Source organism: Rhamphochromis longiceps, linkage group LG13 (assembly GCF_057381845.1).
Source record: "Rhamphochromis longiceps isolate RC_006_pf linkage group LG13, R_longiceps_female_GT1.1, whole genome shotgun sequence".
Taxonomy (NCBI): Eukaryota; Metazoa; Chordata; class Actinopteri; order Cichliformes; family Cichlidae; genus Rhamphochromis; species Rhamphochromis longiceps.
Window position 1 is genome coordinate 32,132,642 of NC_140569.1, and position 17,142 is coordinate 32,149,783.

The window sequence follows — 17,142 nt, forward strand, 5'->3', positions numbered from 1 at the left end:
ACTTTACTGATTACCTGAAGTTCAGTTCACACACCAAGCTGCTGGAATGCACGCAGAATGTGGTTTTGGCAGTGTCCTGTTAAAAGTCCTTCCCTGAAAGAGACACTGTACAGATGGCAGCACCTGTCCTAATGACCCCCAAACCATCAATACCACCATAGAAGATGGATATTTTACACTGATAGCAACTTCCAGTTACCTCTAATTTTCTGCCTGTTGTCTAAAGATCCTCCAGTGCTGATTTTCATTCTTGTCCTTTGCACATAAAGATTTCTTCAGTTTCTCTAAAAGACATGAAATCCCTAAATGCTTTTCAGTTTTATGTTGTTTGCACTTACAATCTTTCACAGAGTGGTGATCAGAGATGGGCAGTAACGCGTTACTTGTAAAGCGTTACCGCGTTACTGTAATCCAATTACTTTTTTCAAGCAACGAGTAAAGTAAGGGATTACTATTGCAAAAACGGTAATTAGATTACCGTTACTTTCCCGTAGGAACGCTGCCTTACTGCGTTACTAAAACCATGATTTTTTTGCGAGAATGTCTCACGACAGTGACGTAAGCGAGTGCGACGTTCGTGACAACAGCTGTGTGCAGATCAACAATGGATCACATATCGATTGTGGGAGAGAGTATGAGCGTGCAGCGTTTAAAGCGTGGAAGTACTGACCTTACTTTGAGTTTGGTTCCATAAAGAGTGACAAAAACATTAGCGTCCATCGTGTGTGGGAAGAAAACTTCTTTTTACAGCGAAAAAAACCCCTAAACTTCCAAACAAGCACCGAGTGCGCAACGACGTAATGGGAAACTCACAGAGAAACTCGCGGATTCTTCCACTGACCGCTGCACACCTGCACCAGGGTAAACCTCCGCCTACCTACTCCTGCTTTACAGGTGAAAATAGAGCAACAGGACCGCTGAGTCTTTGACTTTATTTATTTTCTGCTGTGTTTTACTTGCATCTATTTGAAAGACTGAGTGTAAACACACACAAAAATATATTTTATGTGCTGGAATGTGCAGAAAATAAGTTTAAATGTTAAACAAATTTCTTCCAGTCAGTGAATGTTGCATATAATTAAATTTTTGCTTGATGCATAAAGTTAAAAGGTTAAAACTAATAAAACAAGTTAAAAAAAGAGACTTTTCCATTTGATTACATTTTGTATGATGGATTATGCAGAAAAAGTAGAATTGGGCTGAAAGATCTATCGCTTTATCACCTCTTCAGGTTGTAAATCCTGTTTTTAAAAAGTAACTAAGTAATTAATTACTTTTGAAAATAAGTAATCAGTAAAGTAACGGGATTATTTTTTGGGGCGGTAATCAGTAATTAGTTACTGATTACTTTTTTCAAGTAACTTGACCAACACTGGTGGTGATACCCTTGCAAACTGTTTTCTGAAAGACTGGATGAATTATCTTTTTACAGCCTGTAAAAACCTGCTGCTGGAAGGCTACTGCAGGGGCCCAGGCTTGAATTTGCCCTGGGCTTCCCATGTGTTGTTTCCCTTGCACTCCCTCCCTGCTTTCCCGTCTGTTCTACTGTCCTGTCCAAAATAAAGCCATGTTTAGTGCAACCTGTTGCTAGCTTCAACGTCAAAAGAGGGACATTTGTTTTTTTCACCACTGTGGATCCTGTCACTCTCACCAAGTGACAGCCGGGACAGACTCCAACCCCCTGCTACCCTGTACTGGATGGATGTTCTTACAGGTTAATTTGTCACTCATTTTGTGTGTTGTAGTAAAAAATGTTAAGATTTGGTACTACACTCTAGAGATCAATTTCAATTCAAATCAGTTCAATGTTATTTATATAACAGCAAATCACAATAACAGTGGCCTCAAAGTGCTTTCTAAGGTCAAGACCCTACAATATCCTGGTACTCGGTGAATAACAAGAACACTGTCCTTTGGAAAATAAGATACAGACCACATCCAGGTCCCATTTAGATGGCACTACTTAAAAATCCCCACACAGAAATGGGCAGGGTCTACATAAATGTATGAACATTTTGTTGTTCATGCTAAATCAGCCCCAGGAGTCAAGCATTAAAAGGCCATCAGTCATGGTACAGACTAATTAGACCCAGTCCACAAAGACCCACAGTTTTATCCGGACAAAGAATGACAACAATATGAGGTATTATGAGAAGCACATCCAAGGGCACAACTCCCCTTGCTCACTAGCAAAGTCCAATCAGAACAGATGTTGGCAGACATGAATACAGCACGGAAAGTGAGCGCTCAGGTTTCACTGACAGTAATCTTAGAAGCACCTGGGTATAAAATCAAGAATGGATGATGAGAACGCTCCGACATGGAGAAGAAGCCTGGAAGCCAGAATCACGAGATTCTGATGAGACTCAAAATGAGAGACGGGTCCTGAATGAATAAGAGGCACAACAAGTTGTACAAAAAGGCAGACCCAACTAGAACTGAAACTGAGCAACACTGGAAGAATATCTGTGAGAAAGGCATTACACACGACCAACACAAAGTGCTTGGTGGACCTAGGAGCAGACCACAGCAACCTCCCAGAACAAGAAGTGGTCAACATCACAATAGCAGACATCCGACAAAGAGACTCCAGATCAACACCAGGGCACAGCTCAGAAGGGCAATGGGAGTAATTGCAGTGTGTCAAAGCACCAGTAATTGGTTGATAGAGCAATACAGCAGAACTTTAACACCTGATTTGAATTGGCTCCAAGAAACCCTACGACTCAACGCCCTGCTCGTGGATCCTGGAGAGCTTGTGTTAAAAACATTCATCAGGTGTTCAGTGGAACTGTGGAAAACAACACTGATTCCAAGGCACACAAGTCACCATCAAGCTTGGAATATACACACTTGATGGTGACTTGATGGCCCACTGCTGTTCTGCATAGAACTAAGCCAGCTCATCACTAAGAGTGGATACAGAGGTAGGCATCATGTAGTGGCCATCAGCCACCTCCTGTACCTATAGGTACCTGTATAGGTATCCCCTTAGAAGGACTGTTTACTAGAGAGCCACCAAGTGTATTTCTTTTAACCAAATCCAATTTCCAATTTTTTGCTGACTGTGTGAATAGTGATTTTTGTAGATTCTGAGTTTTTCTCTAAGAACTCTAATTGACGGCATATACAAACAAAAAACAACTTTTCATTAATATGAAATATAATTGTCATTAAAAAAATATTCAACTTTACATTTTATTTCTCCTAAACAGCAGTAGGTCACAGGATCTTCCCTCACTAATAAAAAACTGAAAATCTATTTCTCTGGTACTGGGAGGAGCTACAAATAGTTACCTGTGAAGGTGACTGTACATCCACTATGAGCTCATATAGTTAACCTTACAAAACAATACCAGGAACAACAGATTTATATCACAAAACAAATGTCCATTACTTACATCAGGACCTTTTCTCTTTTTCACTGGTCTCCAAAAATTTCTGAATAACTGCTTTGATTTTTTGCTCATAATAAGACTGCTAGCTTGTGGCTTCTGGCCTTCATGGTTAGCAGATCTCAAACCCACTGAAACCTCATGGAGGCTGTAGCAGGTCACCTATGAATGTACAAGTTGTGAAAAGCACTTTGAATGTTCATATAGAGTAGAAAAGTGCTTTATAAGAACGAGTTCATTTACCGTTTTCAAATAGTAATTAAGAAATTGCCTCTATGTCTCTACCACCATCAAAACATCACATGAAGGAAAAGACTTGTAAGAGAAACTTGGAGTGTCAATACTAAGATACAGCAAATGGACTGGTTCTCATACAGTATTGGGCTTTTCTAGTCTACCTGAGCACTCACTTTACTACATGCCTTAGTCACACATTCACTTCTTTCTATGCTTAAATGCTTTCTATCTAACATTTACACTCCAGTGGATGTATCAGAAAGCAACGGATATTTGGCCTGCAGAGCAGCCTGGGATCAAACCACCAACCTGCTCTACCTCCTCAGCTACAGCCACCCCAAGTAGCATTGAATCTGCTCTTGCAGCACATGCTCAACGCCATACAAACATGTATGTTCATTGTACCTTTAGTTGTGTCAGTTTTATACTGAAAAACAATTACTACAAAATTGCTTTGTGATTCTGTTGGAATACTGCATCATTAGTGCAGGCAGGCCGAGAAGTCGAACTCAGCCACAATCTCAGATCTCTATGCGAGTCCACATTCAGTGTTTGCTCAGCTGATACCCTTCTACAACTGGTAAATCTCATAGTGCATGCTATTTAGGCAGCTTTAGCCTGGCCATAGTTGCTTTGAATGTGCAAGCCACTTTCCAACCCCCTCTTCCATTTCCTGCTGGTTCAGACATAATCAGTGTCATCACTGTTGTAAGTGGTGCCTGCTCTGTTCTGTGCTAATGCTCTTCTCCTTGGATGCAATCCAGATATTCAGCTGTAATAGCAGGCAAGTCAATGAAGAGTGCCATACCACCAAATACAAATTACTGTGGATAAATACTGTCCTACAACTTACCTGAAATTCATTTAAACTGATCGTGACCTATTAAACAGTTAATACAAATGAGTAGGTCTAGTGTAGCTAAGACAACTCTTGTTCTTATTTAGTATTGTTATTCAATAACAACCTTTACAACCTTGATTAAAGAGTCACAAAGAAATTATATGAGGTCGCTGCCAATAAGAATGATGAGAAAGTGCAACTTGTCTGCTGTTGCGGGTAAAGCAAACTAACAGGACCAGGGTCAGTCAACTTCACCCTGAAGAGGAGAGGCCTAACAAGGCATGACTGGAAGAAACACACCTGTGTGGATATTCCAAGAGGATACTAAGCCTTTGCATCAACGCAGGCCTACACTTAGAGTAACAAAGTGCAGCACGGATTCAGTCACATTCTAACTCTGGAAATAGTCTCAGTTACTGTTATCTGTCTGAAGAGTCGTGTGTTAGCCAGCTAATTTTATTGGGCAATCATCACTGGCCTACTTGGTCCATTAGGCGGGTTAGACGATGTTTGACCTGCGCATTAAGAGAGCAACCAAACTCAAATACACACTGTCAGCTCCTGATAGCGTCAAACAAAAGTCAGCACCTGATGATTGCGGTGTGCTCCTGTGCGCAGGAGAGAGCCGCTTCATGCACAATTGCACAATAAAGTTATGCATACCACTCAGATAGCGCTGTAATATAACCTATAGGTGTCTCGTTTTTCTGCTTTTCTAAACTATTTGCTTTAACATAAAAGTTTACAAAAAGTCATGAAATCCATTCCCCGCTAGCAAACCCTGTTTCCCTCTTGACACGGTGCCAGTCTCTTACCCGGACAGCTTCAGGAGCTGCTTCTGGCTCTGTTCCTGCCGGACTGCCGGCTGCTGCGGGGCTGACGCCGCTTGCTTCCCCATCCTGCGGCTCCGGACCTGGCCGCCAAAGTTGGCTGTGAGCTCCACATTATACGTGTGCGGTTGCCCCGACAGGCCGTGAAGACTCGAGATGGAGCTGACTCGCACCCCGCCGTTGGCTCCGGCCGTCCCGGGCCCCGGCCCGGGCTGCAGTACGTACAGCCTCCTGAAGCCGCTCTGGCTCTGCTGCCGCTCCGGTGACACACAAAGCGTGAAGAGAAACATCCCAAAGGAAAGGAAAAACCCCAAATATATCCGAGCCATATCCACACACAATGAAGAAGTAAAGATAAAAGTTTGCAAGGGGGGAAAAGGGTCCAGATTCTGTTCTGTAAAAAAAACCTCCTCACTTCTTACGAGTAAGAAAAACGTGTGTATTCCTCAACATATTCTTGTAGATACGGAATTCCAACCATCAGAATGAGCTAACTTAGCCCAGACAAATTAAAGAGAAATTGTAACGTTGCAGTGTTCCTCGGCTGTAGACGAGCCCGTCGCCCTCCTCTGTCTGCCTGTAGCGCCGAGGCTGTGCGGGCTGCAGCGGGTTTCTCTCAGCCTGTTTGACTTGAGCCAGGAGAGCCCGAGAACTCCAAAAAGTTCCTCCGTTGGAGGTGAACGGTGTCAGCAGCGCGAGCAGCCTGCCTCCAGACGTGACGTCAGGAGGGGGGGGAGTCTACACGCCAACCCCGAGAACGTTTGCTTCGAGTTTCTCGGGCCCAAGTTTGTCAGGGGACTCAAACCGAAGCCCCCACCCACACAGACTCACTGACTGACCCACCTCAACACCCACACACATTCTCCAGTTAGGCCTCTCTAAGAACATAATGACTTCCAGTTTAAATGACTAAACTCTAAAATAAATAAGCAGACTGTGTTCAACAAATATTACACATGTTAACTGAGTCATCTCTCAGCAGGTGGCACTGATGGAGACCAGATTAGTAATTATTAAAATATTTTTATATCTTTCAGTGTTTCTCACTTGATTAGCTCCATGACCAAGTCGTAAAAAATGTAGTCTGGATAAATCTGGATTTGGAAATCCCCTCTTTGTGCTGTCCATGATCAAATAAGCTGTTACTTTCACACTGTGTTCCCCCCAACAACACACACACACTGTGTAGGTTAAAGAATAATATATAGAACATATAATAACATATACAATAATTATTATATCTAACATTACTAGTTTTTCTCTCTCTACACTAAATGATACACATGTTGTATTGGTTGACCAATCTAAATATTAATTATCATTTAATTAATATTGATACTATATATATAGCAGACTAGGTCCTAGTGTACTTGGAGATGTAAACTGCAATTTTGTGGTGCAGTCCCACAACAAATTGTATTTGGTTTACTTCACTTGTATACTGGCTTATGTAAAAGCAGTGTCTGTAAAACATATGCAGCTGATGTGCAGACTAACACTCACCTCACTAATGGTTAAAAAACAAAAAACAACACTTTCATTACTAACATAAACCAAATCAAATCTCCTGTGGAGGCACATTCCAAACTTTGGTGTTTGATGCGTGATTTTTAACTGTGAATCATTAGTTGATTCCCTAACGTGAACCTCAGACATCAAACCTTTGAGACTCATAATGGACTGCTGGACTGAGGAAAATATTTCCAAGAAGAACTCACAGGAAAACAGCACAAAGGATATCTTCTTGTTTCTTTGTTCCTGTGCAGCTTTTAATGCGGGGATAAAATACATGGAAAATGTGATCCACGTGATAGCCTGGTTCTAGAACCAGAGCTTTTTTTGTTGTTGGAAAGCAGATTCCTAAAGACGAATATTGAGGCTACAACCAAGCTTAGCCCTGGCTGTCGGGAACCTCTGTGTACTGGTCTGTTCCCATCTTAGAAATATAAGCAATCCTCACAATTTTTGTACATTTATTCAAGCTTAATGCTTCTTCACATCCTGCAACAACAATTTTGGCAATAAAAAATACTGTTGTCTGGCTGTAAAGTTTAATTCTGAATTTGTTAATGTAGACTTGAATATGTCATGTCAGTCATAGTTACTGTGTATTGCTATTTATGACACATAAAAGAAACTTTTTTGTTACAGGTCATGAAAAATATAGTCAAGTCAACATTGTCAGCCACCAGTAGGTGGCCTCTCTTTCTGTTGCCCCACCCAGTGTTGTGTCCAGTGTCGTTTCCACATTTTCAGTGTCTTCTCTTTTTACTTCAGGTGGTCTTTTAGAACAAGGCTCTGTACACACTACACATCTGTAGCCAAAAGCTTCCCTTGCTTCTCCATTGTTCAAATCTTTTTGTTCTTGTAAATTTCCACCAGGAGCATCACAAAAAAACATTATCCATCTAACGTTTTAGCCTTGAAAGGCTAAAACTAGTTGTAGCCTTTCAAGAGCCTAGTCTTCAAATCATTTGACTAAAAACACGATTTATGACACACTTTTTTTTATGTGAGAGGGTGTCTGACTGTTTATGGTCTTTTTGTCTATGGGAGGCATTATTGTCAAATCTACTCATTTCCATGCAAATATATCCATCCATGTACCTAAGCCTTGTATGGTGTGTGACTTGTTCTATACTTTGCATCTGTAAAAGCTGTGTGACATCACCTGCAGACATTAGCTTCATGAAAAAATGTAGAAAGACTCAGACAGTTGCACCAGACCTAACAAAACACATGTGCTCTGCTGTGGATCAAGGTAATGGACACGTTCCATAAAGAGAAAAGTGAACATCAGCAGACACACATCTGGTTTGGAGAAATTCCATGCACATAGCTGTCTGACAGGTGTAATGCTGTAAATTCAGATATATTCCAAATGTTGTTATCAACTCCTTCTATGCACATGTAGTAGATCATATCTGGATTCAGTCCACCTACTGTGATCTTTGAGTCAGAAAGTATGTGTGTGTTTGAACAAAAAAAAGACTTGCTTATCGAGCAGTCTCTTTTTATACTAACAGCTGCATTAGTCAGCTTATATTTAACCTGGCATAATTTGTATTCATTCTGTCAAGATAAATATTGTCCTTAACAATGTTGTGGGGATGATCTCTTTTCCACAGAATGCTGGATGAAAGTGACAGCATTTATTTCCCCCAGTTTGTCTCCATGATGGCATTTCTGTCTGACTGTTACAATAAATGATCCCAACCATAACATATGATGCAGAAACAACTGAGCATCACGTTGGGGCAGAAAAGCATCCCCCAAATGAAAATGCATTTTGTCTGTCACAACAGTAATAATATACACTGGTCAAAAAATGAAAGGGAAACGTTGTAATTGTGTAAACTTCTGTGATATTAAACTGGTCCGTTAAGTAGCAGAGGCGTTGTTAATCAGTTTTGTGACCATGCTAGCTTGTTTTTAGCACTCTAGTGCCAGAACTCACTAACATGCTTACTGGATAATAACATGTTGTTCAGAAAGACCTGACACATATAATTGGACAAGTTTTCTATATTCCTGCTACAATAAAAATCTCTGTGCTGTCTTTAAGCTGGCCTTTTAAGATAAGATAAGATAAGATATGATAAGATAGAACTTTATTAATCCCTCGGGTGGGTTCCTCTGGGAAATTCGGTTTCCAAAAAAGCACAGCACCGACAGAAGTTACAGTTACAGAATGTTATATATATATATATATATATACACACACACACACACACATATAAATACAGAGACAAATATAAATAAAATATACGAAGGGGATAAATAGAATAAATAGGAATAAAAAATAAAAATACAAGTGAATTGCACATTTCAAGTATTGAGGTCTATTGCACCGTTGACTATTTACAAAGGTATTGCACAGTGAGGTGAAGAGGCACTACAGCTTAGTTGTTCCCCCCTCCTTTGTCCTCCTGTTTCCCCTCCCTCTCCCCTCCAGAGAGGAGTTAAACAGTTTGATGGCGTGTGGGACAAAGGAGTTTTTAGTCTGTTAGTTCTTGTCTTGGGGAGAAGCAACCTGTCACTGAACAGACTCTTCTGGTTGTTAATGGCCGTGTGCAGAGGATGCCTGGCATTGTCCATAATGTCCAGCAGTTTTTTTAGTGTCCTTTTCTCTGCCACTGTCACCAGAGTGTCCAGCTTCATGCCAACCACAGAGCTAGCCTTCCTGATTTTCCAGCCACTGCAAGGATTTCTTGTTGACAGCCAGTGCGATGCACTGAGGCTTCCGCCCCAAACTCAGCACTCTGAGGCTATGAAAGGATTTCAGACAGTAAATGAACTGAGGGGCTGCACCAAGGCCCGATATACTTTGGTAGATTCCAGGAATTAAAATATTTAACCCAAAGCTAGAAGAATATATTCCCCTTGAAGGCACAAGGGGGAATTAATTTATTTCATGTGCACAAATCCCCACAACCACTCCCTTAAGTGCACCATTTTCCACCACATCACGCCAGTGGACACACAAAGTTGTGGGTGTAACATGATTTCATTATTAACTGATTCCACAAAAATTATAGCAAGGCTGATTTCTTTCATCTATTGCTACATTTGATTGCAGACGTCTTCTGCTTGCTTTGGTGGCATGAGAAAGTTTCACACATTTTACCAAAAGATTTTCCACAACACTGAAAGGTGATACTCAACAGAACCCAGAAACACATGTTTGAGAAAGAGGGTGGAGGCCATACTGTAGAAGTTGTTTGCCGAAACCAGTGGAAAAGGTTTGAGTGATGAGTTATAGCCATGATTTCATGATAATCATAGATGATGGTGATGCAGTGTTTTCAGATCTTTTTCATCCAAATACTGTTTTCTTAGTTCCTTCTCGCAAGGATGTGACAGAAAGATCTGAGGAAGGGATGCAAGGACAACCATTCAACTTCATCCAGATGTCTGTTGAGTGGAGGTGGGGAGGTCATTTTTGATTATTATCACCATGGAAACACATGCAGTAACAGGTTCATTTTAACTTATCTCTTACGGCCTCACAACGATGGACTGATTCTTATATAGTGCTTTTCTACTCTCCCGCAGCACTCAAAGCGCTCTATACAACATGCCACATTCACTGACTCTAAACTGAGTGCTTTTCTAACAACATTCACACTCTGATGGATGCATCGTAGAGCAACTTGGTATCGAAGTCAGCCCATGCAGACTGGAGGAGCCACCAACCTTCCGATCAGTAGGTGACCTGCGCTACCTCCTGAGCTACAGCCACACCACTGTAGTACATGTACTATAGTTAGGCTGCCATAAACCCAATGTGTATTTAGCCTTGCTAAACATAAAGACAACTGCAATGTGTATAAGAATGGAACAAACAGCCCATCAAGCACATGTCCTAGCAGACTGACCAGACAGGGTCAGCATACCAAACAAGCACACTCATTTACAGAATTTCTAAAACCACAATTGTTTCCAGTTGACCAGAAAATAGATATATCACACATGCATATTAGAGTGAGAGAGCACATTTTCACATAAATGTTAACGATGTTTCAACACTTTACAAAAAACCCCACAAACTACTCACCCATCAAAACTTGGTCTTTTGGGCCTCCTGCTCAACAAAGACATTAACAACAGTTCTCTGGTGCAAATTCCTGGCGATATATACATGCTCCCTCCTCTTTTGAATACCACTTTTGTTTGATTGTGCATAATTTATAATGCCACTCTGCTTACGAACTACTCTGTAAGAGCTTGCCAAAAAAGCAAATTGTTAAATAATTGTTGTCAACATGTTCACGCGCATTTTCCACCAAATACAAAGAGGAATGCCAGGAAGAACAACTGATGTACTTCCCAGCATGTCCCACATCCCTCACCTCTACCCCTGCCATCAAAACCTTTCAGAAGGTCGCCTATTTTAAATTAGTTCAATGGAAAAATGATGTTGAGGATATATCTGCAAAGGATGTGCACTCCTCAAAAAAACAAACAGCATGCATGCTTTTAAAGGAATTAAGGAATTGACCGACCTCCACACTTGCCTGTTATAAATCCAATAGAACACCTCTGGGATGTTAATATTTGGTCTATCCGACACCACCAGGCTGCACCTCCAATTGCTCAGGAGTTCACTGATGTCTGAGTCTAAATGTGGGAGGAGAACCATGTAATGACACAACCATTCGTTGTCTCATTAGGCCAATGCCCTGATGTTGTCAGTCATGCATACAAATGTGTGGGGGCCATACAAACTGCTCAGTACCATTATGAGTGGCTGCAATGAAATTTCTAGACAAAGGACTAGTGTAAAACAAAAATTTTTTACTTTGGGTTTCAAGAAGTCTTTGAATTTGGCTCTCTGTAGGCTGACCATTTTTATTTCCATCAAAAATATGCCCCCCAACATTCGTGAGATCTGATATGTTTTCAAATTGTCCCTTTAATTTTTTTGCTTAAAAAGTAAATGGACAGTGTGTTTCTTCATTCATCAGTTATCCAACCAGGTTGACTGGTTGGATAACTGAAGTTAACAACCATCAATATTACAACCTTTTAATTAAAACATAGGTTTACAATCAATCAAGTTAACTGTGTCTTCCCGCTAACCTTTGTTGAAAATGTGATTTATGTGATGCTGAGCAGGTTATCTCAAGTATGTGGCTTATTTTGGTGACACTGTTGAGCTAATGTGATTAAATTATAAATATATTGTAATTTAATCACAATTTAATATATTGTGATTAAACTATCATGCATTGGTGTGTAGGGCTGTTATATGCCTTATGGGGATACTGCTGACACATGACAAATTGTTGTGTTTATATATCAACCTTTTAGCCTGTGACAAAGTGGATGAGCAGTTGTAATACTCTCCACTTGTCCAGAAGTGCTGACTTTTTGCACATTATGCACATTATTCTCTCTGTCTTTTTATTTGCTATCATTTGCTATTGTCAAATTAACATTGCTGCACTTACTATCCCGGCTTTGTTTGTGTAAGCCTCCTGTTGCTGGCAAAACAAACATTCAGCAAATTAAAGCAAATGCTGGAGCCTGGATCTCCTTCATCTGAGCATTCATGCCCTGGAGGATGGGGCTATGGCTCCCCACAACTCTAGCAGATACATGTAGGAACCTTTTAAAAACAAGCGTGTCCATGCTCACAGGTGTACACACAGGTGCTCACAGACACAAACTACACCCTTTTTGGCTCCTACCTCAAAGCACACTGTGCGCCGTCGATTCTACGTGCTGCACAATAATATACAATATTTAGTATTTACTTTTATATTCACATAGATCATCGCGATGATGTTGTTTATTATATTGCTTTTTTTTTTTGCTTGTTTTTACCACCGTTCCTCTTCCCCGCTGTTTTTCTTTCCCTATACCTCTCTTTCTTTCCCCCTTTTCTTTCCCCCAGTCATGTCTGTCCCGTGTGTAGCAAGTGAAACTAAAATAAAATAAACAATAAAAGCAAAGGTGAATCAAATAGACCAATACGGCAAGGCTGTAAATCTGTTGGGCATCTTTCTTTGCCTTTAGACAATAATTCTGATGGCAAAAGAACCAAACGGGACAGGAAAAAAAAAAGGATACAAAGGGATTTGCAAAATATTTTTTCTTATATAGAGCCATTTAGTTGCGTAAATGTGTTAATCAGAAGAGTGGGGAGCTTTAGGTAATTCATTCAGTTGTGTTGAGTTTTAAATTCTAGCTAGTGGTACTGGCTAGACTAACTGAAGGGAAATTGATAGCTCTATTTAAAGTCTCTGCTTGATTCACGAGAGGTGAGCTGTGTTACCAAATCCATGTGTTGTTGAGTTTTGTTAATTAAGTTGATTCAGGGGAAGTTTTGTTAAATTTCACATATGTGAAACTTGTGTATCTTATATGTGTGTATGTATGTGTATATATATATATTTATATGTGTGTGTGTGTGTGTGTGTGTGTGTGTGTGTGTGTGTGTATATATATATATATATATGATGGGGGTATCATATAATCACATAGGAGAAGAATAAAAAGCCTGATGACCTTCTCTACAAAAACAGTTAAACGTTATGATTGAATCATATCTGTTATTAATCTCTGTCTCTGTTCCACAGCACGTCTTTATCCTGTCTTCCTTCTCTCTCCCCAACTGGTTGTGGCAGATGGCCCCGCCCCGCCCCTCCCTGAGCCTGGTTCTGCCTTCCTGTTAAAAGGGAGTTTTTCCTCCCCGCTGTCGCCAAAGTGCTTGGTCACAGGGGGTCATATGACTGTTGGGTTTTTCTCTGCATGTATTATTGTAGGGTCTACCTTACAATATAAAGTGCCTTGAAGCGACTGTTGTTGTGATTTGGTGCTGCATAAATAAAATTGAATGCTACTGTAATTCTAAACTGCTTATAATGCAACTATTTAATTCTATTAATTTTATCTACTTTATATTGCTTTGAATTTATGAATGTATTGCTTTTTTAAACATCTGTTCTTTTCAGTTATCAGCTTGTTTAATAATTAGTGAAGCAATTCGAACTGCACTAGCTTGAATGAAGGGTTCTGTACAAAAAAGTTTTAGAACTTTTCTGAATTATTAATCAAACATGATACAAAAGACACAGAACAATAATATCACTACACTGGATCAAATTGCAATTTAATATTTAGTAGAGAAACACCATATAAGAACCAGTTGATTTACACAATTTCAAGAAAACAATACCTTCTGGGATGCTGTAAACATTTGTTTTTCAAGTGCAAGTGACAGATTTTGTTGTTGCTTCTTTTGAGAAGAGATTTTGTCCAACTGAAATAAAATCCCTGCCGCATGAACTAAAGTGTGAGGTAATGGGAGTTTTGTGAATGCTGACATCAGCTTTGCAGCCCCTGCTGAGAAATACCAGGAATTCTGGGAGCGTAAGTCTGGCACGAAACAATCAAACTTGTGTTTTCTTTTATCAAAGCTGTCCTCTGGGTGATGACAGAACAGCAGCAAATCACTCTTGTGGACTTTATCTAATAATAGCATTTGGTAAATTTACAATCATATTAGGAAGATTAGTCACCAGTGCTGAGAGATCCTGTGGGTGTGATATAATGTGGTCATGAATGATGATCCAGAGCCTAAAATAGGTCATTTCTTCTTGCCATTTTTATTTAATAACTGGAGTGAGGCTGGAAATGTGGATTCAAACATGAATATTAGCTCAGAGAATTTACCATGAAGACAACTGTCAAAGTGCAATCATCAACATTTTACATTGTCACAGTGCTCCACTCCCTCATGCGAGATCATCCATTTATAGGGGCCTTTAAGTCCTTACCCATATGGAAAAGATATATATAAATCTTATAAAGTTTGTATCTGTCTTGTGTGAAACTTGTATGAAAAGCATATAAAGTGAAAACAGATATAAGACCCCTTGAAAAATTATATAATGAAACTTGTATGTTTTGGGTACTTACTAAAACAATGTATGAAAGTAATGAGAAAGTGGCCACTTTCATGAGTAAATCATGTAAGCCTTATATGATTTAGAGATGGCACGATACCACTTTTTTTTTATGTCCGATACCGATACCGATATCATAAATTTGGATATCTGCCGATACCGATATGAATCCGATATAGTGTTTTTTAATCAACAAAACTGTTTTTTAAAATATCTTGCTGCATTTTGCAAGTCTGCAAGTTCATACTCAAGTTTAAAACAACAACTACACTAAAGCTATTCTGTTATACCTGTATACAAAAAAAATATTTCATAGTTCAGCAATACTGATCAATCTAATAAACTTAGTCCTACACCATCCTCCCTATTCTGGTATTTTAAAGAGTACTTAGCGTAAATATTAAGCAACCTAACTAATAGGGTTCCAACTCTCAGCAACAACAAAAATAAATAAATAAAAAATAGGGAACCACCCCTCACGCGCCACCTCATGATGCTTAATCGACGTAATCAACCTTAATTTGATGCAGTGTGAAAAAAAATGCACAGAAATCAATTATTTTTCAAGAAATATTAAATAGATTCAACATCTTTCTTCAACAAAATTGCAGACTGCACAGATGGTACCTTCCCAAAGGAAAAAGTACTATAGCTTACTAGGGTATATATATTAGACTTAATAGTCACTATATACAGTAATTGACTTCTATTCATTTTACATCAAATTAAAACTTTGTGTGTCAGATAATTATTTATTAAAAGCTAGACATTTTAAATGAGAATAAGAAAGAAAAGTATGTCTTTGTGCCCCCTTTTCCCAGTTAATGCCCTATCGGCCCCCCTGGCTAAACTTTGCTAGATCCGCCCCTGCACAGTTACCAGCGTCAGCTACGTAGAAAAAGATCCTCGAGTAGAATGTAATAATAAATAAATTCTAACAACAGCTTATCAAGCTTAAACGTGCTGCTGTTGTTCAGCCGCTGGTTTCCTCTTTCTGGTGCAAAGTGGGCGATAAACAAAGACGGACTCGCGACAGAAAAGCCGATCAGCTGATCATTTAAGCAGTTTCACGATTGAAGTAGCAGCCGGAGAGCGAGAGGCAGTCGCTCGTTAAGCTTAACGCAGGAATGCTTTACAAACATTCAGAGATGGACTTACACACTTGCTTTACTTCTCTCGGGGATAACTTTGTCGGAGATGAAATGCCGGGTTGCTAGCGAAGCTCCAAATGCTATCCAGACCACCGACAGGTCCGGCATGCCACAGCCGCTCTATCACGTGATGCATATTCCTTTGGCTCAAACTTTGAAAAGGCAATAGAATCGTTGCAGAAAGCTTTTGACGTGGTTCAGCACACACTTCTGGAGCTGAAATTGGTTCTCAATGCTGAAAAGACAAAGCTAATGTTGTTTTCAAACATGAAGAGATTTCCTCAAACTGTCCCCTTGGTGTCCACTCTTGAGGGAAACCTCATAGAAGTGGTGCATACGTATAAATATCTTGGCTTTTTAATTGATGATTCTCTGACCTTTAAACCTCACATAGACAATCTTGTGAAAAAACTCAAACTAAAATTGGGATTTTTCTTTCGAAACAAATTTTGCTTTTCTTTTGAGACAAAAAAGCGTCTTGTAAATGCTACATTTTTATCTGTTTTAGATTATGGTGATCTGCTGTACATGAATGCTTCCGCCCAGTGTCTTCATAAGATTGACTCAGTTTATCATGCCTCCTTACGGTTTATTACAAACTGTAGGGCCTTGACCCATTGTTGTGATCTGTACGCTCGAGTGGGATGGCCTTCGTTGTCCTCCAGGAGGTTTGCTCACTGGTGCATCTTTATTTATAAGGCCCTGCTTGGACAAATGCCCACCTACATTTGCGATCTGCTCATACGGAGAAGTACTGTTTCTTACAGCCTGCGTTCAAGCGATCTTTTATTGCTCAATGTTCCATTTGCCAGAACTGAACTGGGAAAGAGGGCTTTTACTTATGCTGCCCCTTTCACATGGAACATGATGCAAAAAGACTGGAAGATAGCAGATCTTATTTCATTAAATGCTTTTAAGTCCAGATTGAGAGAGCCAGAGAAAAATGTTTTTAAAATGTAATTGTTATTTATAATATGTATGTAACTTTGTAATTTCAACGTGTTGTCGCCTCTTGGCCAGGACTCCCTTGCAAAAGAGGTTTTTAATCTCAATGGGACTTTTCCTGGTTAAATAAAGGTTAATAAATAAATAAATAAATAATACTGCTCCGACATGCTAACGTTCTGAGGTGAGTTACGGCGTGTTGCAAGTTTTGTGAGGTGCTTTCGTGATATTTAATGGATCGGATTACATTTTTTATTTTTCTCCGATATCCGATCCAGTCATTTAGGTCAGTATCGGACCGATACCGATACGTAATATCGGATCGGTCCA

At 39.8% G+C, this 17,142-nt stretch overlaps 1 protein-coding gene across 6 annotated transcripts in view; it reads right to left on the reverse strand.

The window, feature by feature from the left end:
* ltbp1 (latent transforming growth factor beta binding protein 1) overlaps positions 1-16,158 on the reverse strand; it is a 142,019-nt gene extending 125,861 nt beyond the window's left edge. For 3 of the 6 annotated variants that reach the window (XM_085429026.1, XM_085429028.1, XM_085429025.1), the window contains exon 1: positions 5,289-6,008. In XM_085429026.1, the coding sequence (XP_085285152.1) occupies positions 5,289-5,632 (344 nt within the window). In that variant the 5' untranslated portion in view covers positions 5,633-6,008. Of the gene's footprint in view, positions 1-5,288; positions 6,010-15,874 lie in introns of those variants that run through there. The other 3 variants (XM_085429027.1, XM_085429032.1, XM_085429029.1) reach the window with 2 other exon arrangements.
* Between the last annotated feature and the right edge of the window lie 984 nt (positions 16,159-17,142).